The sequence below is a fragment of the Amaranthus tricolor genome, chromosome 9 (genome assembly GCF_026212465.1).
Source record: "Amaranthus tricolor cultivar Red isolate AtriRed21 chromosome 9, ASM2621246v1, whole genome shotgun sequence".
NCBI classification, from domain to species: domain Eukaryota; kingdom Viridiplantae; phylum Streptophyta; class Magnoliopsida; order Caryophyllales; family Amaranthaceae; genus Amaranthus; species Amaranthus tricolor.
This window is the reverse complement of record NC_080055.1, coordinates 19,616,229-19,639,630: the sequence shown is the minus strand read 5'-3', so window position 1 is coordinate 19,639,630 and position 23,402 is coordinate 19,616,229. Positions and strand designations below refer to the sequence as shown.

The 23,402-nt window shown below is 33.6% G+C and overlaps 2 protein-coding genes across 2 annotated transcripts; both read right to left on the bottom strand.

Annotated features, from left to right (window-relative positions):
• Nucleotides 1-277: 277 nt before the first annotated feature.
• LOC130824613 (nuclear cap-binding protein subunit 1) lies at nt 278-9,927 on the bottom strand. Its single transcript, XM_057689683.1, has 2 exons — nt 9,139-9,927; nt 278-2,436 (listed from the first exon to the last, which is right to left on the bottom strand). Exons 1-2 carry the CDS (start codon nt 9,787-9,789, stop codon nt 505-507), a joined length of 2,583 nt encoding a protein of 860 aa, XP_057545666.1. The 5' UTR covers nt 9,790-9,927; the 3' UTR covers nt 278-504.
• A 3,500-nt stretch (nt 9,928-13,427) lies between these two features.
• LOC130823348 (uncharacterized) lies at nt 13,428-16,498 on the bottom strand. Its single transcript, XM_057687966.1, has 6 exons — nt 16,267-16,498; nt 15,829-16,187; nt 15,321-15,681; nt 15,114-15,230; nt 13,904-14,866; nt 13,428-13,861 (listed from the first exon to the last, which is right to left on the bottom strand). Exons 1-6 carry the CDS (start codon nt 16,496-16,498, stop codon nt 13,428-13,430), a joined length of 2,466 nt encoding a protein of 821 aa, XP_057543949.1.
• Between the last annotated feature and the right edge of the window lie 6,904 nt (nt 16,499-23,402).

The window sequence follows — 23,402 nt, the reverse complement described above, 5'->3', positions numbered from 1 at the left end:
CATCATTCAAGCTTATTTTATATATTATGGCTAATGTGTAAGTAAAAATATAATCAAATGAGATCTTGTTTGAATCGTCCAATCGTATACTTTCATAATATTAACTTTTTATAATTTTTAGATGTGTATAATTCAGCATAAAAATAAACAAAATAACATTAAATTTCATAAAAAATAAATGTCGCAAGTATAATGGAACAGTACTTAAGAGGCAAACTGGTTTCCGCAACATTCTAGTTCAGAATGAATGTTATTTCAAATGCGTAACAAAATCAGATATGACAAAACCCACAGGCCACAGCTCATAAATATTTAAGAAGTTTGTATTCAGTCGGACAACAGGTACAAAATCAAACACATAAATAGAGATGACATACTAACTAAAAAAATTCCTACTTTACAACTCAACTGTTTTTTCTGATACAAGAAACTTGTGATGAATGATATAATCAGTCAACCTACCTAGACCACAGTAAACTGCTTATCTGACGTTTATATTTCTGATCATTGATTATCAGCTAATCGACCTAGGCCACAATAAACCGCTTTTCTGAAAAGCGGATGCACATTTCCACTGAGGATCTCATCATCTATCTTCTCAATGTGCGGCCAAATTTCAGACGCATATTGTCTGGTGAATGCCTTCACATAGCCCAACGTTGATAGTCCCCATTGATCAATTTCACTTAGATTGTAAGTATCAGAACCTTTCCTCCCATTTGACAGTCCTTTCTCCTGATCAATATCCATTCCTGATGATTCGTCGAGTTCAACAGTCATTGCGTCAGTCCAATCAGAGTGCAGGCTACGAGATGTCCCAATAGCAGAATCCTCAGGGAGACGATCCAGCAGGATAATTGAGAAGTTCTTGTACAAGGAGAGGAATAGTGCTTCATTTTCACTAAGGGCACGAAAAAGCAGAGCATCTTTTGCCTCTAAGGATTCACGTAAAGACATCTCCTCTTTTTCTGCCTTGTCAAAAGAAGTTTTTAGGCGTTGGAGCTTAATAGGATCTTCACCAACAACAGGTTCACCATTCATAAGTGAAAGTTTCGACTCGCCTTCCTCTAATTCTGCTTTAGCGTTTGTTGTAGCCTCTTCTGCAGATTGTAGGCGATTCTTCAATGACAATATTTCTTTTCTCATGTCACATATACGGTTATATGTTTTACTAACTGCATTTCTAAGGATCTCCCAAGATCGATCAGACGTATGAAACTGATCAACATTGGCTGGAGAGAAGACCCATCTCACAATAGCTAAGTTGGAGATCAGACGATAGCCCATCATACGGTCTATAGCTATGGCAGTCATCTGAGTGCTATTCTTCCAGAAGTTACTCACTTCGTTAATTAGCATAACGTGCCTGTCCTCATCAGGGCAGATCTTGGCAATGACTTGGCCATATCTTTCCAAGACAGTAATCAGGTGAGTGAAGCTCTTTGACCCAATATTCAGGAGAGTTGGAATTATTACTTGGAGTGTCTCTTCCAACCCATAGACAGGCATCACGTTTTCTTCTACCCATGATATAATTTCTCGTGCCGTTTTCCTGCCTCTAACCAAATCCTTAAGATCATCAGACAAGGCAAGTCGTTCAGCATTCTGGCCATTTTCTGCTTTAATACTAAAGTTCGGACCACCTTTGGGAGGAAGTAACTCCTCTAAGCCGGGGGCATTTTCAATACTCTGCTTGATTTTGTCCCAATAAGACAATCGAACTTCTCTTTCCAAAACTTCTTGAACAAATACACATTGAGGAGCCCACTTTGGAAGATCCAAGACATAAGCCCATTCTTCCCAGGGCCAAATGAACTGAAAATTGGATAGATGATGTGAAAACCAAAGAATGAGTCGTGTTCGACACTCCATATCCAATTCAGCAATCTTGTCAAAAAGAGCACGTACGGCACCAGCTACAACTGCAGGAAAGGCCCCAGGAAGTGCCTTGCAGAGATCCATAATAACCAACGCATAGTATATTGGCTTAAATCGTGGTTGAGGAAGTAGAAGTAATTGCGAAAAGATTGTCTCTGCCATCAGGTACTCGTAGCGAAAAGGTACTGGAAGCCCTACCATGTACGCAGCACATTCCTTCCGACAACCATTCAGAAACAATAAAATATCTAACAGATACTCTTCCATGATGAACTGATCTATAGGTGACAAATCTTCTAGTTTATTTGGAGGGAATATATTCAGCTTGCGAATTCTTTGTGGGTATTTTAGATCAGCATCATGCTTCTGTCTGCCATAGGAGACAGTGGAGATAGATGGCAATCTAGGCTGCTCAGGGCAACTAATGGGACCAAAATCATGGGACTTTCCAGCTACAAGCTGAGCTTCAAAAGAGAGATGGGGCCTCGGAACACTTTCAAGTTTCCAACCATTGTTTGATAAATCCTGAATGCGACTCCATAAATCTTCCAGAAAATCCTGGAAAGGAAAAAAAATAAATCAGAAAAGCTGAGCAATGGCAAAATTAGTTTTCCTGATAAAAAAAGTACTTCAAAGAAGCTTCATATCAGAAGCAAGGAAGAGTCGCATTCTCTATTATTTTTGCCATAGTCTGTTTGAAAATAGTTGTAGCTTTTTACCTAGTGCTTAACCTGCATCTGATTCTTTTTACCATAGTAACTTCATTCAACACCAAAAGATTACTAACACCATTACAAATACAAAATAGAACCTCTAGCAATATACCTAAAGTTGCAAAGAGTCGTTATGGCTAACAATAAGTTTATTCAGCAGGTAGCTCACTAGCCTACTTTTTCCATTGAGTACAAGTTTTGACTGACAACTGCTATAAGCAGAGAGCACATGAAAACATGACAGTCCAGCGAAAAATCTACACTATCTATTCCATTCAGATTAGTAATCAAAATCCAGTAAAAAGTTCACCCTTAATAGCAGGGGCACAGAAAAGAACACCTTTCTCACTCACAGAACGCTGCACACAATTAGGCTGGTAATATATTAATACAAGTTCATAATCCAAAACCATATAACTATGTTACCCCAATGCCTTTACCTAGGAAAAACAAGTAGTTTCTGATTGACCCTTGATAGCCAAACATCAATGGAAGCTCCACTTAAATAAAAAAATGCACATGATTTAAGAAATCATTATACACTAGTCCATAATCCAAAACCGTATAACAATTTTTGCTTTTTTTGATAAAGAAAAACTTTATTAGAAAGGCAATGATACAAAGCAAGGGATAAGGAATTCCACTTCAATAACAACTAATTATTAAGAAATCTTCCAATTCTTATACACAAATATTAATAGAAAAGTTCCCACACAAAAAATTGGCCTTAAACGCATAGGATTGCTAAAAATTATCCTAGGAAACGATCCTTGAAAATGTGTCGGTTCCTTTAGACCATATTACCCAAAGTCTTGATCTCCCTCTTCTTTCCAAAGCCACAATATGTAATATGAAGAAGATCCCTAATACTTTCCAACTCTATCCAAGACTCAACAAAGATTAACAAAACAAAACCATATAACTATTGATAACATATTAAAGAAGCCCTAAAATATTGAATCACGCATGACATTTGATTCTAGTTTGTAATGCTAACAATACCCTAATACAAGCAATACGAGCCAAGGCCTTCTTAATAATCTTCAAGTAATAATTTAACTTGTAGAATCCTAGGAAGCTGTAAACCTAGCATACTTAATACAAAAAAAGAGGTGGTTTCCACCTGATGACCAAGTCACTAAACCCATTTTAAGACTTCCAAGGTCACATCATCAACTTAACTACATTCTTTCGCTTATACATCTTGTCCTTTATAGTTCCTGTGATTCTGGGGGGTTAGGATAGAAGAAAGTGAAACTCTTTGGAAAAAGGATGACCTTAAGATTTCAGTGGATAAACATAGGTTATGCACAATACTATTTGCCTCATTTTCTCTTTCTCTCTATTGGTAAACAGCATTAAAATTCTTCTTCCTTTTCATTTTCTCTCTTCAACGAAGATAACTTTTTTTGTCTAATTGTTGTATGTAGAGATGGAAGAGGGACATGCTGCCACGTGGCCAGACATGGCACAACTTAGGCAAGACATGACACAGTCGGACCAAAAGCTTGGCCCAACACGACATGAAACTAAACTGAAGAAGGTGAGTGTCGTGTGTGCCGAATGTGACATGGCACAACCCAAGGCGCAAGCAAATACTGCGTGCTGAGTCGGCCCATTGCGGCATGATCCAAAGCACAAAGTAATACAAATATAGTTGTACAATTTAATTGTACAAAAAATAATTACAGAAAAATATAAAAATATAATCGTTTCAATTTATAAATAAACAATACAAATGTACTAACGTTATATGTGAAATAATACATGCACGATTTACTGAATGTAATACGAAGGGGCAAAAATACAAAAAAAAGCAAAAAATGTAAATTATTAGGCAAACACATTACACGATGTGCACAAGGCAAGCGGATTTGGGTAGCATATGGGCCTTTATTTTTTTGTGGCTAAGCACGACACATCACTGCAAGCACAATTTGATTCCCATGATTAGTTATACGACAAATTATTTTTAAAAAGTAATGTCTCCAAATGAAAAACCTAAAGCGCAAAAAAGCGCAAGACGTAACAAGGAACAAGAGCAAAAAAGTGCATAACTTTAGCCCAAACCAAGAAAATCGATAAACATAAAGCCTCAATTCAAGGTGTGCTTTAGTTGTAAGATTTTCACCTTTTTCCACCCAAATTGTTCACAATTAATACGAATATTCAGAAATTCCGACATGTGACTTAGTGTTGCTTATAAAAAATGAGAAATCCTCCAATCCCACTACTCCTTCCAATTCTTAGTATTCTACTAAGACCCTATTTAATTTGAGTGATTATTATTGATTATAACAGAGATTAAAACTGATTTTTGCTAATAGTAACTGGTTTTTATTGATTAATTTGATTTTTACTAATTGAAACTGATTTTTAGTATTGAAAATAATATTTTGTTAAAAGCTATAACTAAGTTTTACTAATTAAAATGATTTTTAAATAACTAATTTTTACTTATTGTAAATGATGTTTGTTGAATAAAATTGATTTTCACTGATAAAAACTTAATTTTTAAAGGTAAATTAAATAAGGCCTATTTAAGATCTCTCTCACTTGTGCCCAAATAGAAGATTAAGTTCAACTTTGAAGTTTCAAACTTATTTTCATCATGCTAAACAAGATCACAAAGGCTAAATGCACTAGCAGAACTTATAAAATTAGGAGATATACTTAGTTCAATAAATAAGTCTATTTGAAATCTTAAGAGCTCGAGGCTACAAGAAGACGATTGCAAAACACAAATAATAAGATACAAATCAAATTTTTTTTAAAAAAAAAAAGACACAACAACGGAAAAGAAAATGTAACAAAGCAAAATGTAAAATAGGTAGAAGGAATAAAATAGAGCTTATGAAACAAAAAATAACTCACATGTAATATGGATTTTTTGGGCGAAATGTTATTTCACCTTTTATCGTTTGTTGAAAAGGAGAAAACTAGGGCAACAATTTTGGGTTAGATGTGGGTTTACATGGCAATGCCCTTATAGGGTTCCAATTGGGACACACGCATTGGTCAAAGTTAAAGGATTTGGTTTTCCAAATATTCGCTTACTCGACGAAGGGTTTTGTATGAAAAATGGTTGTTTTTCGCCCAAGACGACTCGGGAGAATACAATTAAAAGTATATCCAACTTGCAACTCCATTACAACACGTTTTTTAGGAGCTTCTCATCGCTAATTTTATTCATATGTTAAAAAAACATGATCAAAGTTTAGTTAAGAGTCTAGGGGCCCATCACTCTCGAAAGAGTCTTGAAGTGAGCAGCCAAATTTGAAACCAAAACCCAAACTTCTTCTAGGTCTTGTTTCTCTGACCATAGACATAAAATGCATTCAAACCACAAACAAGGATTGCAAAATCCATGAGGTTTGGCTTTGGGTTGCGACATGAGGATAGAGAAAGATCATAGTGATAAAATGTCCTCTAACTCGTAATTGTGGTAGCATTCACGGTGATTTGGTGAATGTAGTAACGCAATTGTTGTATGACCAAATGACGTCTATAGTAGTGAAAAATCTCATGGTTTTGGCCCATATTTGACACAACGATGACTCCATTGCCCCATTATACATTAACATGACACGACCAAACCCACAATTTTGAACAATACTTTGTCTTAAGGTCCAAAGACAAGACCAAGAGCTAGTTGTTAATTGGTAGTTCTTCTGTAGACATAACAATCATAATATTGCATAACTTTGACACAAATGCTTTTCAAAACTGATTAGAACATTGTCACAAAGTTCAAAAAATGAAAATGGTGTAAAGTCGCTGATAGTGTCCAAGGTAATCCTGATTCACATCTTGAGACTGGCAATCATTAAATACATACATTAGCTATGAATAATGAACATGACTATATTGCTACAAGTGCAGAATTGGAACTGGTTATGAAGGATTTTACCTTTGATCATTTATGGCTCAATGTGTGACAATGATTCAAGCAACTTATGTACAGAGAAGTTATTGGAAACATTGCTATCAAATCACACCAAAGTGTAATGGTGGATTGTGGCAAAACAATGATCTTTGCTTGCACTAAAAAGAAAATTTTCATCATTCAATAATCCCTATGTAATATAATCAATGTAATGTAATTGGCCTTACATCATACAGTTGGTTTAAAGTTCCTTTTACACTCTCTTCTCTTTGTATTGCCATATCCACAAGTCAATAAATTTCTCAACTGTAACCTTAAGCTAATACTAGCATTTCATAATTTAAATTGTACGTAGACAAATAAAAATTCCTCTTAGAATCTCCTCATCAAAACAAAGTAAAAATTTCTTACCTTTTCACCATGACTCAAATTTCGAAAATTCCTTGAGAATTCTTTTTTCCATTTGTGCAAACTCAACAATTATATTAAATGTTTCCATAAGTCATCCTAAGCCTGAAACGGATTAGATAACCAACGCACATCAAACCCCCTATTTTGCACTATGCTCAAGGCTCAAAGTTATACTTATGAACTGTTCAACCCACATATTGCAATTCTAATAAGTTCACTTCAATCCAATGCTAATACGTTTTTACCAACTCTTTCACTAGGCATTGTCACTATCACTCCCCCTGTTCCCATATGATCTACCGCTTTGAATCTTTGTGTAAATAAGGAAAGAAAAAGCTATTGCACGAGAGTAAAAATAAGGTTGATAATAGAGATATTATTTTAAATTATTAATGTTAATGAAAAACATGTAAGGTCCATAAGTATTAAAAAATGTTAATATATAGTTAGCAAGAAACATATGGAGACTATAAGTATTAAAAAATTATTGAATAAAATTAATGGATATTAGATTACATTAAAATATTAAGATTAAGATGACCAATGTTAATTATATCTGAAAAATGTGATAAAAAATAGGAAAATTTTAAAATAAAACTCTGAACTTTGCATGTAATTCTAAAAATCCCTACTTTGGAATTTTATTTAAAAATCCTCACTTTACGGTCCATTTGTTTAAAAGGAAAAAAGGATCATGTGGCATCATATGATTGGTCCATTTAAATATTATTGTCGTATTTCTTCACTAACCCACGACAGTCCACCCCACTTACACACCTCTCTCCTCTCTCTATTTCATACCACCAAAACACCACTATTGATTCACAACCCGCAACCACCATTGGCACACGAACCCAAAGCAACACCACCACAAAACCACTACTGTAACACGACACCACTTACCCACCACCTGAAAATCGACCCAGTCTTTTGTCGCCCAAATCTACAATATTTAGAATGAATTAGATGTTGATGAGATGCACACCCAAAAATTCGTATGATAAAAGATTAAGAGAGGGGAAGGAGAGAAAATCAAGAAATTTGATGTAGAGATATTCACTGGAGTTGCAAGGAGACATTTTCCTTCACTTTTTCTAGCTTGTTGTAAGTTAGTTGTATGTTGGAGATCATTTTGGGTTTAGGATATGTTGGAATATATTTTTGGTTCTGAAACTCAAAATTTTGGGTCTATTTATATATGTTGAATATACAAACTGAGTAAGCTTCAATAATTTTATCGTCTTCTCTCAATCTCAAAATGGCAATGTTCATTTATCCTAATTTTTTATGATAAACTTTTGCATGAATGTGACTTGGCTTTTGATTTTGCACTAGTGTGAAGCTATCTAGAATTTCAAACACAACTAAGTGAAATTTCAGGTTTGTTTTTAGAAATTTGACTGGAACATAGCCACTACTTTTTAATCTCGACAAAAAGGTTAAGTATTGGGAGTTCAGTGCTTAATTACTCAATGCTCATATTTGGTTTCTTGAATTAGTGTTAGCATGAAGAAGGTAGGATTAATTTATTCAAAGCTATATCATTGGAAAGTCATAAGAATCCAATTTATTTTGCATTCTGGTGGTGTCAATCATCATGAGAAATCACAAAGTGAGAGGTGGGGTGGGGTTGAAGGGTGGCTAACAGTTGTCTATCAATTTAAAAACAAACAAATCAACCTTAAAGATGGAATTTTTAAATAAAAACCCAAATAGGGGTTTATAGGCAACACACGCGAGGTTATGAGTTGTTTTCAATTTTTCCTAAAATGTATATAATCTATACGGGAAGAACATTTGAAATTGCTCGTTATGTTAAGTGAACAGATAAAGGTAGAACACAGAGTAAATAAGTTCAATTCAATTCTAATAAGCAGGGTGCAATTTTAATAAGCTAACTTCAATACAACACAAATAAGTTCACTCTACTTCTACTAGAGAAGTCCAAAAGGGAAGTCCAAATCTGTCTGATTTATCCAATTGAAGTATGCCTAGACGTAACCCGAAATGAACTCATACGAAAAATCAAATTGGACTGGCAAGATATTTAATACACACATTGACCTAACCCAAATATCTTAACAGAAATCCGCTCTAACCCTAAAATGTAGTAATGTACATCTCTATCTCTAAAGTCGGAGAAAACATGCCCTTATTACATTAGTATAATTTACACAGCCAGATTAAATACTCCTACACATCAAATTCAACAAAAGCAAAACCAATCAAAAGAAAAGTCAGAATCTATACCTTTTCATTAGCGTTCAGACCACTGCTACTATTATCAACAAAAATCGAAAACCCAGCATCATAAACATGCTTCCTAATACTCAAATAAGCCTGAATCCCAACCAAAACTCTATCAATCTCTTCGGGAACTTGCTCCATAAGATCTCCACCACCCCAAGGAAGACACCCCAAAACACACCCAATATAGAAATCAGCACGTGCTTGCCACGCCGGATTCCCTTTCTCTTCATCAACAATAGTACAAGCAGAAGATAGCAATGTTTCAAAAACAACAACCAAAGAACTAGGTTGAACTACTTTACTGCACATTAAAACAGTAAGAAATCGTAGCAAAACACGAATTCTATCACAGTTTTCGGTTAGAATCGCTTCTTGTAGATTTGCGTGTGTATTATCTACAACTAATTTGCCAAGATCTTCTTTCTCGAGGTTTAATAACCCGACTAATGTTCCATAAAGAGGAGATTTGTGAGGGAGTTGTTCAGCACATTGAAGAAGGAAATGGAGGATTTGGTGTTCGTCTTCTTGTTGGTCTAATTCTCGCCAAATTAGAGAGTAACATGATTCGATGTGTTCTTTGAAATCTAGGGTTCCGCCGTATTCTGGACATTTTTCACCGATTCGTATGATTAGGGTTTTCCAATTACTCATGTTTGCAGCTGCGAGATAGAGAGTAAAAAAGGGGGGAATAGAGAGATAGAGCGGATATAGTAACTTTGTGTTATAAGGGGTTTTCTCTCGACCGTTACTCGCAAAGAGGAAGGATTTGTAGCTTGTTATTTGTGTTCTTCACTTAACGCAACAAGGATGTTTTATCACAGTTGATTTGCGAGTGTTAAGTACGGTTATTTAATACATTTACATAAATAAATAAATAAATAAAATATCAAAAGAGATAAATAATATAAAAAAATTAATATTAGTACGCAATTTGAAATATAGGTTTGTGTACAATAATATACATTACGATGAAAAATAAAGTTAAACGATATTTAAACTTAGTGAGATAGATACATTTATATCAACTATAAATATTTAACCACTTTTTTGTATAAATTGTATGTTAAAGTATAAATATTATTATAATCATCACATATTAAAATCTTTAGTTTTTGCCTACTTTTGACCCATAAAACAACTTTATATGATCGATTACGCATTAATACATATTAGGTAACCCCCATCTCTAAGCACGACTTATTTCGCCTCAATTTGAATAAAGAAATTAATTTTACCAGCTAAATAAACCATTAGTAATAAAAAAAATATACATCAATCAAAACCTATGATAAATCAAATCCTAGAATTTCATATCCATAATTTAAATTTAATTATTTAATTAATAGTTAATAAAATTTAAAGTTAGTATAAAACCCATACAAAAATATCAATTAAATATATTTGTGTTGTTACTTGAAATTTAGTGTCTAAAATATCCTTCATCCATTGATAATTAACTTGCATTGGAAAAAATTTACCTTTCAAGAAAATGCATTAATTTAAGATTTTTATTAGAAGAAGTGATATTTAATCTTTGTAAAGAATGTAACGTATGTGATACTTTTACATGCATATATTATTATTTGATGTAAATAAGACAATAATATATTTATGATATAATAAATGTATAAATTTTAAAAATGATAGTAAAAGTTTAAAAAATTTGCCACAACAATCAATTTCCCAAAAGATTTAATATAAGAAAATTATAATAAACAAAGACACTCCTTTTATATCAATACATCTGCATCCAATGTCGGTCTTAAAAGGAGGCATATAGGGCCTGTGCCTCGAGCCCATAAAAAGTTAAAAAAAATGATGCTTTTAATATTTAATAGTTAGGACCCTATAGTAGTATTTTTAGTAATTAGGAGTCCAAAACAAATATTTTACGCCAAGCCTCTCAAATCTCAAGGCCAGCCCTAGTTACTTTGGCAAAACTTGTGCTAAAAACACAAAAGCTTGTATTAAGAGTATATATTGTAAAAAAAATTATTTGAAATAAATTGTCTTTTTGTAGCTAAATTCTTTTGCCCCATATGTCTATGGTATCACCTAACTTTTACTCCAAGTTCTATTTGGGAGATGACTAACCTATATTAATTTAATTAACTTTATTCTCAGGTTTCACCTAGTCTTCATATCTTATTATTATCCACTTATTTGAAAATCACAAAATAGAAAAACCATTACAAATGTAACGCAACTATACCAATTTGTAAGAAAATAAAAATATTTGATATGGTACAATTAAATAAATAATGACAGTGGGAGTAACAGTACATAAACTTTGAAGTTTCAATAATAATAAGAAATGCATTTTAATGACAGTGTTAGTAACATTTAGAAAACATATCACAATTATATAATATCTATGTCTTTCCTCACGGTAACCAATACTGATATTAGATAAGCCCACCAAATATTCTACAGAAAATTTTAAAAAATTGAACTTTATATTAAAAGAGCACACTCATAAACCCTAAAATAATCAAAAAAAAAAAATATAAGATTTAAAAATACAATAAAAAGACTCCAATTTGAATTAAAAAGGGTTCTAAATTTTTTTAAGACTAAATTATTGGATATCTCATATCTCCCGCAAGTAGTAGTGTCTCCCTTCTTGACTTCTTGTTATCAACTTGAGCAAATTTGCTAAATTAGAAAAAGAAGTAAATCTATGTTTGATCAATCAAAATAATAATAATAAAAAGCAATTAAAATCTAAATTTCTAAATAAATTATTCACATGCATAGAAGAAAATACCATATCAAAAATCAATAAATAAAAAAATTTAAGACAATGAAAGAGATAAAAATGTACTAACGCAGGAAATATGGCCCATTCATCGAGATTGGTTACATGCTTTATTTCTCTTTTTCGTTCGAATTAACTAAACCAAAAAAATCTACAGAGAGAGATAATTAAGATTAAAAAAACTCAATTTTTAGATATGAAAATAGAAGAAAGATAGAAAAATTTTATTAGAAAAAGATAGAAATGATCTTCCACCACAAGCAGCAATGATCTTCACAAAATGTGAGAATTAGTTTAATGAGATAGAGAAAGTCAATAATGCTACAGTAATTAATGCCTTAAATGTAGGGATTATTATAGTAAATAATCTAGTATAAAGACTATTTGAGGTAATAGCGTATTCATTACTCTAGTTATTAGGTGGGAACTAAACTCATGAGAAAATGACATGTGTCCTTAGATGGTCTCTGTTTTAGTATTAGATATAGATACATAGATTCTTGTGAGAGGCGGTGTCACGGTGAGACGCTCTCTATAAATTAGCTAAAAAGTCTAACTAAAGTAATTATTAGTATATGAGCTTTTTTGAGGTCTTCTCATTGAGTGACGATTTCTCATAAGAATAGCTCATTTTTTATAGCAAAAAAGCAGTTTAATGGTGAGATTTATTTATTGTTGTGTTTGGTTATCAGTTATTAATTCGTAAATTATAACACTAGTAAAAAAGTCCCTTAGTAACCCCTATTTGTATCTTTTATTGTAATAAAAAATACAAATAATACTATTTGTATCTTTTATTCTAACAAAAGTTACAAATAAACCTTATGTGCATATTTTTAATTAAACAAAAGATACAAATAATATATTATTTGTATCGTTTGTAAAACAAAAGATACAAATACTACTTATTTACATCGTTTGTTTAAACAAACGATACAAATAGTAGTTATATGTATCGTTTGTTAAGACAAACGATACAAATAATTCTTATTTGTATCGTTTGTAAGAAAAAACGTTACAAATAATTAGACACCTTTTTTGCTCCATTTTATTATCCTACTAGTGTAGAAACCCGTGCAAATCCACTATTTTTTTTAGCGATATATAAATACATATGATATTAAAAAAGTCAAGGAAATTTATATGGTATAAACACTCAATTTTAACAGTTATATGTATAAATTAACTCTATAGTTTTATGAATTGTCACCAATATATTATGCAGTATATTAAATTTTCTAATTCACTCAAAATATAAGAATGATTGTTAACCAAAGACAAAAAAACTATAAAGATGTGTATTTTAAAGATTTAGTCTAAAAAATAACCTAGAGGTTTTGAAACACCTCCATATATACAACATTATCAGTGTGACTATACACTTTACCATCCTTATCACATATGATGATTTTAAGACCTTTTCTGCTAGTCACTCTAAAAACTGCAACGTAAAATTGTCCATGACTGAAAACGGGTTTAGGTAGAAATAAACTAACTTGAGATAGTTACTGTCCTTGACTCTTATTAATCGTCATTGCAAAACATAACGATACAGGAAATTGCCTTCTTTGAAGAGCAACTGGGATTTTAGAGATATCTGACGGTGTAATTGTAATCCTTGGAATGAAAACCCTATAGCCAATGTTAGACCAGATATAACAGTTGCTTGTATAACGCGATCGCCTAGATGATCAACCAATAAGTGTGTACCTTTGCATAATCTTGATGACTGATCTAAATTTTTGAGCATCATTATTGGAGCCCCAAATTTCAACACTAATCTATGGTTTGGAACACCTGAAGCGCGTATTGAATTGAGAAATTCAATAGAAAATACATCATTGTCGATATCATAGTTACCGTCAGCTCTGCTTATTGAATCTGAACTTAAGTACGTCATCTCTTCTCCGGGAAAAAGAGACAATACATGTTCCTTGACATTATCAACAATCTCATTTGTTGGTGCTAGAATCGCCCTTTAATGAAAGTATAAAGTATCAATTGAACCTTCACGAATTCCAGGATATATACAATCAACAATTGTAGCCATTGGTTCAGATGTATCGCTTATTAAGAGGTCTTCAGGTATATCAATTAAAGCCTCTCCATTGTTAGGTCCTCCTAGCTTTCCATCCCCAACTTTTAGAATCCGATCTGCAAATTCTCGGAGTTCATCAACATTGGCTAATCTTGGACTTAATCTCATGTTCTTTGTAAGCCGCAACACCTTGCAATCATTCCAAATCTTTGAAGAGTTTAGGGCAGCGAAGACAATATCTTGTCTTGTACCCTTTGGGATTACTGGCAATACTTGCCTAAAATCACCACCAAAGACAACAACTTTGCCTCCAAAGCTTAATTCAGATGATTTACCATTGGGGCAAAGAATGACATCATGTAAACTTCTATCAAGAGCTTCAAAACAATGCTTGTGAGTCATTGGAGCCTCATCCCATATAATTAGCTTAGTTCTTTTAATGAGATCTGCCATTGGACTATTAGGTTCTATGCCTCTACACATTGAATCTTCATTAACAGTGATTGGAATTCCAAATCTTGAATGTGCAGTTCTTCCCTTTGGAAGTAACAAAGGTGCTATACCACTCGAGGCAACAAGAAGGACAATTTCACCCTTTGATCTAAAACACGCACATAAAATCCTCCACATAAATGTCTTACCAGTTCCACCCTGCCCATAGAGGAAATATGCACCTCCCTCCTTTCTTTCAACCCCATTAATTTCATTGTATATCATGGTTTGCTCTTCAGTTATCAATGGAATTAAACTTTGCAGTTTGGCTTTCAATGATTCCTTATCATAATTAAGTTCTTCCATGATTAGCTTATTATGACCATCTTTATTAAAAATATCACTTTGGCACATTTCAGAACATATGTTCAATAGAGAAGTACCAATGTTTTGAAGTATCTCCTTAATTTCACATAGAGCATAGTTCTTTAACTGATCCTCTGTAAGGATCAAATGTACAATAAAAGGAAATGTTTTTTAATTAATTTATTATCGAACTTTATAACAATTAATTACAAAAACAATATTCGTATATTTTCAATACCTGGTATTTGTAAAATGCTTCTTTGTTTATTTAACACATCTTCGGACAACAGTCTCCATGTGTTATCTCATACATATTCTGGTCTTGAAATGCTACCGGATATCAACAACATTGCAAATAACTTTCTCAATAACATGCCGAACCCCAGAAGCTTGCTTTGGTAATTCCATCAATGTATTCTTTGTCATCATCGAGCAAGCCCATAGCATAGCAAGCATCCTTAAAAGTAGGATGTACGACTCCATTAACAGTTCGAATTTCTTCAAATGATGTAGGCCCCTTGACAAAGTTAAGTAATGTTCTTAAATAATATTTCTATCCGCTTCCCGGTGAAACTTGATACTATCTACCTATTGTGAATCCTCGTTTACGTGGAATCCATATCTTATCTTTTCTTTGCCACACATAATTCCTTGGGAATTCACTGTATAAAAGACTTGCAGTATCATGGTATTTTTTGTTACACTCCATCCATACCATGAACATTGATCTCTTATTCAAAGGCTTAGACATAACATTATCGATTATGTCATCATCATTGAACACCACTGTATGTTCACCTGGCAAATGGAAACTAAGCCTCTCCACAGATGGAGTCCGATGATGTATTTCAAATCCTAAGATGCGCCAAGAAGCTTCACTTGCGGACACATATTTGTAATTATAATATTCTTGAATCTCATCAACATCATCTTCATTTCCATTATCTCTCTATGATCTTAATAGACATGATGTTATCCTAACTTGTCCTTTATTGATGTACTTAAAGAGGTATTTGATAGCTCTTGATTGATTACACCATTCCACATTAATGTGCGCATTATATTTTAAAAGTAAAGATCGATTTTACGGGACAACATTTCTATTATCCAATACAACGCCATTTTTGACACATGTTGCACCATCGTTCAATCTCTTATAACATGGATAACCTTCCTCATCGACATATGTTTTTTCATTAAACCTCTTAGGATAAAATTTTGAACAATTATTACCTTTCATGCAGGGGGATTTTGGGTTCGATGATCCACATGGCCCATGTATCATTAAATTTGTAACCAAAGCATACAACGAAGGATCTTTGTCCTTGTCAGGCAATTCTGCAGATATGAATTTGTCAATATCAGTTGGATTTGAAATCTTGTCATCTCGGTCTAAGAACAATACCATATGAGCATGAAGAAGCCCTCTCTTTTGGAATTCAATACCATATACCGCTGCATAATGACAAATAGAGGAATCAGTACATGCTAAATAGCATTTAAAAATTTAACTCTTGAAAACAAAAATACTAACATGCAATTACTCTTCCGAACCAACGTTCCTTTTTGAGATCTTTCACCAAATTGTCTAGCTTTATTTTAAACACTCGGGATAATATATCCGGTCTATCTTCTGAGTGGATACCTCTTGACTGAACAAAACGGGTGATTTCTGGCCACTGTGAGTTACATGTAAATGTAATAAATACATCCAGAAATTCAAAATTCTTGCATATACCCATAGCATCATGATATATCTCTATCATGAATCATGGACTCCCTGGATATTTAGATGGTAGGATTATACGTCTACCAGCTATGTTTGTTTGACTATCAGATTTTGAAACGACACCTTGAAGGTTCACATATTTATCAGCCCTCAGCACATTTTGATTCCTCCGTATGAATAGAAGCCTTTCAGACTCTATCATTGTCCATCCATCAACCAAAAACTAGTGGAACAGTTTACCAGAACGTAAAATGGTGTCAGCTTCATCCTTACGATACGATCCATTATTCGATAAGGAAACCATTCTCGCATTGTCAACCTTACACACTTCTTTACATATGTCGGGATAAGTTCAGCATCTAAACTATTCACGTCCAATTCAAGTCCCTTATGAGATATATCTAATCTATACCCATCCTCACCACAGGGAAACAATAAAGGATATTGAAACGCAAGATAACACGGTTGAAGCTCACTAATGCGCTTTAATCTACCATCACAACCCTCGACTATTATGTCTTGCGCTTCTGCAATACTTTTGATGTCTCCAACAATTAAAGTCGCAACTTTAGATGCAGAAGGGAGATTATGAGTTCTTCCATCAAGAGTACATTTATGAATGAGCTTTAGTTGAATGTCAACGCTATCTGCATGACGGATGTTATCACGTGCCATTCTCCATGTCTGCACATACGGATTCGTAGAATCTAGTGGGTTTTTCAAATCTTCAACAATTGTATCGTCAAAGTCTTCTGGATTGCCCGAGCTAAAATCATAAAAAAATAAGTAGCTATTATAAAATTATAATAATTAATTACAACATTTTATGATCGATGTGATAAAAATAATTAATTTAAAATGATTTTACCTAAAAGCATTTTTTCTATTGGAGATTTCGTTTTCAGTGTCAACAATGTATAATTGTTGAAATTTTGCTGTAGTTCCATCTGGAAGTAAGCTACCTATTCTATGACATGTTTACCCTCGAACTCGGAATACATATGGCCCACAACCAATATCAAGAGTTTTATTAATTTTTCCACCAATAGATGTAAATGCAAACATCATGTTATACCCCCTTATGCGTTTCATAAAACGCTTGCTTCATAAGTCGTGACCATGCAAAAGAGATGAGAGTAATTGTGGAGGTTCTTGAAGAATAGAAAGTGCAATTTTTCCCTTTCTACAACATAATTGAAAGGCGGGTGAGTTGTTTTTTAGTCTTTTATCCACTCTTTCAAGGCTCCACATATTTGCACCACACTCTTCACAAAAAAAAAAGTTGGATCTCCAATATCCATATACCCTGCAATGAAGAATGATTAAAAATTGTGTATTTAAAGCACATATAAAGTAAATAATTTATAGGGTTTATTAGATATTTGTAATTTTAAGAAATTGCATAATTTGAAGACTAACCATTATTGTCATTGTGTTCACCGACATCTGTTGGTATCAAAATTTAATTACACATTAATGTAAGCACATTGCAAACTTTTAAAGTTGAATCAATAAATATGTATAACTTGAATTGTTGTTACACCTACTATATTATGTTCCATGATTCCCCCAGTCTCTAGTGCTTCTCTCAAATCTATATCGTTTATTTACACAATAATTATTAAATACAAAAATAAATATATTTAAACATAAAAACAAAATAATCTAATTAATTAAAGTAAATAAATTTACCTATGTCAACAAATATGTCATTATGATGATCAAGTTCTCCTATATTTTCAGACAAATTCCCAATAATAGACTGCTTTTGTGTAGTGTTCTTTTTTGGTCCATTTGTTGACATTAAATCATTGGAAACAACATTAGAAAGGATGGATGGGCTACCATTGTCAACATATTGACTTCCCAAAATTTTTTGACCTCTTGAAGTAATCATTTGACAGTACACAACTAAAACAAATCATGAGTCATTATGTCATATAACCCTAATCATAATTCAAACATATCAACACATGAAACAATCTAACATGAAATACGAACCGTTTGTGATATCACTAAAGGGTGTCCGCGGTGTAACACTTGTAGTCGGTTTATTTTTTGATGACGAATGATCTGTTCAACAAATTTCTCGGTAGATTTTATATAGGGTTTTAAATAAGTGTATATTATAAAACATTTTAGTTAATGAATATGATGAGAAAAAATCAAAATAAATATTGACTTAGCAGTTGATTTTGATGTACTTGAACTCTTCAAGCGTTTATTTTTTATTATTTCCTTTCTAATAAATCTTGTTACTAGCATTTTTTGATGTGTGCAACAGCTTCTGTTTTTGATTCAATCTTGATGTACATTATATGAGTTCGACTAGTCCGTGGAATTGTCAAAGATGTATAGCCTGACAAGTTAATTCTTAGTGATTTTAGCGTGGTTTACAGTGGCCTTCTTTATGTATAATGTTTGATGTTTCAATCTTATGCCCCGTGCTTGTGTAGTTGAGTTAAAAATTATACTTATACCGAATTAATCCTACAGGTACGTTTTACATCGAGTGTGCGGAAGCAACATCAGTTCTCTAAAATGCAACACAAGGCTCCCTTGTTCTTCTCAATAAGCTGTACCAACACATATCCAAGACCCATCTGACCTGCTCCTTGTGCTGATCTGCCAGACTTGGAACTGAAGTGTGCTGATCATAGCCTAACACCTGCACATAGTAAGTGATCTGCTCCATTTTGTAATCCAAGAAAATGACAATAAAGTGTCTGTTTTATTGTTAGTAAGTGATCTGCTCCATTTTGTAATTCAGCACCATTATTATGTAAAATTCTTGTGTGTATGGTCTGTGGGCAGAATACTCCAGTAAGTACAGCAGCACTTCTTCCAATCTAGCTGTAAAAAACCCATCAGCAGAAGTTTTACCATCAGGGAATTAAGTTATCATCATATCAGAAGAAGCACCATCACAACCACCATTAAAAAAATGAAGGGGTTTTGATAGCTTTGGAGCAAGAACCATAGTCATATCTTATTATTAGTAGTATTAATATTAATAAAACTAACGAATAACACTAATAAGTACCAAAAGCTGGTTTTATTTTCAATGAGGAAATTAATTTCATTTCAATTAATAACACTAATAAAATTGATGTTCAGATTATTTTTCCAGACCTTTTGGAGAGGGCATTTAACCAGATTGGATTGGATTTGATGATTGAAATTTAAGAATGTGAGTTTTGTGTTGGTGCTGCAAAAGGCTACATCCACACCGTCCTTGGTATGGCTCGAGACCCACCTTTTTTTGATGAAGGGTGGTAAATGTGATTTAGCTCTTCTATTTCATGATTTCAATATGAGAACAATTCTTTGTTTGAGTGATTCCCTTGATTGATTTTCTGCTTGGAAATTTAAGGTATTATATACTTGAGCTATAATGGGATGTGTATCATTGCAGAGAGGGTGTGATAGCAGTCGAGGACCGACAAAGAAAACATTGTCTGCTGGATATCGTCAAGAGTTTTATAGCTTTATAGGAGATATACTTTTCTTAATTTATTATATAGTTAATAAAAATAAAAATCTTTATTTATTCTAATTAGTTGTTTCATTTATTTTTTTTAATCTATATATTAAAAACAATAAGAACAAATGTATCATTTATATATTGAAAAATATATTATTTGTATAGTTTGAAACAAATGATACAAATAAGTGTTATTTGTATGTTTTACAAAAGATACAAATAATGTGTTATTTGTAACATTCTTATTAGTAACCCTCAATATAAGATACAAATAGCCTTAAAACTAATATATAATAAGGATTTTTTTACTAGTGTAAATTGAATTCATTTACTTGTTTGAAAAACATAAAATTAAAAAAATAGGATCAATCTCCGTCCAATTTCAACTATATTTAAATACAATCTAATAATTATTAAATATATAAAATACTGTTAATTTAATTCTTTTAAGTTTAACTCAAAAGTCAAAATAGTACTCCCTAGTCTACACGGTTTGTTCTCCTCAACTAGGGATGGTAATTCAGTCCAAATCCGACCCTAGTCCGACTCGATCCGAGGAAAAAGGTTATCCGACTCCAACTCCGACTTCACGATCCGAATCCGAGTTAGAGACGAATCAAAGTTGGACCTTATTAAAAATTCGACACTCCGACCCGACTCCGACTCTGAAGGAATCTCACTTTGAATTTGACTTTTAACCCAACATTTTGTTTCCTTTAAAACTCTAGACGTGACTAATTCAAGCTCTCTCTCATACTAATTCAATTTTCGATTTTGAAAAACTACTTGGTATTTTTATTTAGATCAATCAATCAAAAAAAGACAAAGCAGATCAAGAGAAATAAAATACGCCAAATCAAAATGCGAGAAAATTTTGTTAAATTGTAGTATTAGGAATATTGCTCAAGTTAAACTTGAATTCAAAGTACATATTTTTTTGTTAAATTGTATTTGAAAAATATATTTTGTTAACTTCGTATGCTTTATATCATTAGTATAATATCACAACGATAAAGTTTGATAATAATCCGACTCCGTTAGAGGTCCGAGAGTCCAAGTCGGGGCAAACTTGGAGTATGCATAATCCGACTCCGAGTGGAGGTGGACTGAAAAAAAAAGTTCGACTAAAATCCGAAGCAAAATAGGAGTAAGTATAATCCGAGCCGAGTCCGACCCATTGCCATCCCTATCCTCAACTTCGTCACTTCCTATTACCTTTGATGTATTCTCTCAATTTTTTCAAATTAGGGATCAATAATCTTTGTATGCTAGATAACTAATCCTCGGTGATTTGTTTATTGGAATGGGTTTCATTGTTTTGTTGATTGGGTTTGGCATGGTGAGGAGGGAGTTTACAAAGAGAAAAGTGTTGTTGAGGATGTCAATAATGTGGCCGATGTCAATGAGGATGTAGTAGATTGTGTTGATGGGTATGAGACAGATGAAGAGAATGTCGATGAGGATGTGGATCATGTTGATGAGATGATGGAGGGAGTCGAGGATGAGTTAGGAAAATGTCCTCGTGTTTTTGACTTGTTGACAGAGGCTTCTCAAAGGCCTTTGTACCCTGGATGTGCAAAGTTCACCAAACTAACAGCAGTGTTGACAATTTTCAACATTAAGTCAAAGTTCAATTGGAGTGACGCTAGTTTCACAATGTTATTAGAAGCGTTAGGTGAGATGCTTTCTGAGGGAAATGAACTTCCAAAGTCAACATATTATGCCAAAAAGCTCTTGTGTCTTTTCGGCTTAGAGCAACAGAAGATTCATGCGTGTCCGAAGGATTGTGTAATGTATCAGAATGAAAACGAGAACTTAGAAGAGTGTCCAAGGTGTGGGTTATCGCACTACAAGCGTAAAGGGGCTCGGGATGCTAAAGGGCCCCCGGCTAAGGTATTGTGGTATCTTCCAAAAATACCTAGATTCAAGCGCTTGTTTTCATAAAGAAAAATGCGTTAAATTTGAGGTGGCATGCAAATAGGGTGAAGAAAGGTCACTTGCTCACACATCCATCTGATTCTCCGGAGTGGAAGAGTATTGATAGGTTGCATAAGACTTTTGGGGATGAAGTTCGTAATTTAAGGCTCGGACGTGTATGGCTGGAATGAACCCATTCGGCAATCTTAGTTCTCAACATAGTACTTTGTCGGCACCGTTAGTGATCTATAATTTGCCACCTTGGTTGTGTATGAAGCGTAAGTACATTATGCTTTTGCTTCTTATCTCGGGTCCTAAACAACCTGGCAATGACATAGATGTATATCTTGCACCTCTCGTTGAGGATTTGAGATAGATGTGAAATGAAGGCGTTTCCGTGTTTGATGCATATGCTAATGAGGAGTTCACCTTGCGTGCAATGCTTTTATGCACCGTTAATGATTTTCCGACATATGGCAACTTATCGGGATACAAGAACAAAGGGAAGAAAGCATGCCCAATATGTATCGAGGATATGGAATCCACGTGGATTCCTAAGTGCAAACACATATTCATGCACCATCGAAAGTTCCTCCCACGAGATCACCAATATCGTAAGAAGAAGAAGATGTTCAACGGGGAGGTTGAGGACCGTATAGCTCGTCGACCGTTGACCGGTTATGAGGTTTATGAACAGGTTAAGGGAGTTGAGACTGTATTTGGTAAAACAGGGCAAGTGCAAGGGGGTGAAGACCTATTATGGAAAAAAGAATCAATTTTTTGGAAGCTTCTATATCGGAGAGATCTATAGGTTAGGCATTGTCTTGAAGTTATGCATATAGAGAAAAATGTATGCGATGCCATACTCGGGACTCTCATGAACATTTCGGGTAAGACAAAGGATGTTAAGGCCGTGCGAGATTGGTTTGAATGTAAGGGTGTTCGTCCGGAGTTGTAGGCACATGTTAAGGTGAGTAAGAAAAGAAATAGAGCTGATGAAGTTGGTGGCAGTAACAAGGGAAAGGGCGGTAAGAAGAAGATGATTAATGACAAAGTTTATTTCCCTCCAGCTTGCTACACATTGTCCAAAGTAGAGAAGGGGGCATTTTGTTAGTCTTTGTATGGCATTAAGGTTCCGTCTGGGTACTCATCCAACATGAAGAGATTAGTGACCCTAAATGGTGAGTTGAAGTTAGGAAGCATGAAATCTCACGATTGTCATGTAATGATGCAAGTGTTCTTATCAATTGCAATCCGTGGAATATTGCCAAAACATGTGAGATATGCTATTGCCGAGCTATGTTCGTTCTTCAACACAATTTGTAGTAAAGTTCTTGATCCCTTTAAACTTGATGCTCTTCAAGTCGACGAGATTGGAACTTTATGCAAGTTTGATATGTATTTTCCACCTTCTTTCTTTGACATAATAGTTCATCTTATTGTCCATCTCGTTCATGAGATAATGCTTTTGGGTCCAGTTTTTTTAAGGTGGTGTTATCCTTTTGAAAGACACATGGGTGTTTTACAAAAAAAGGTGAGG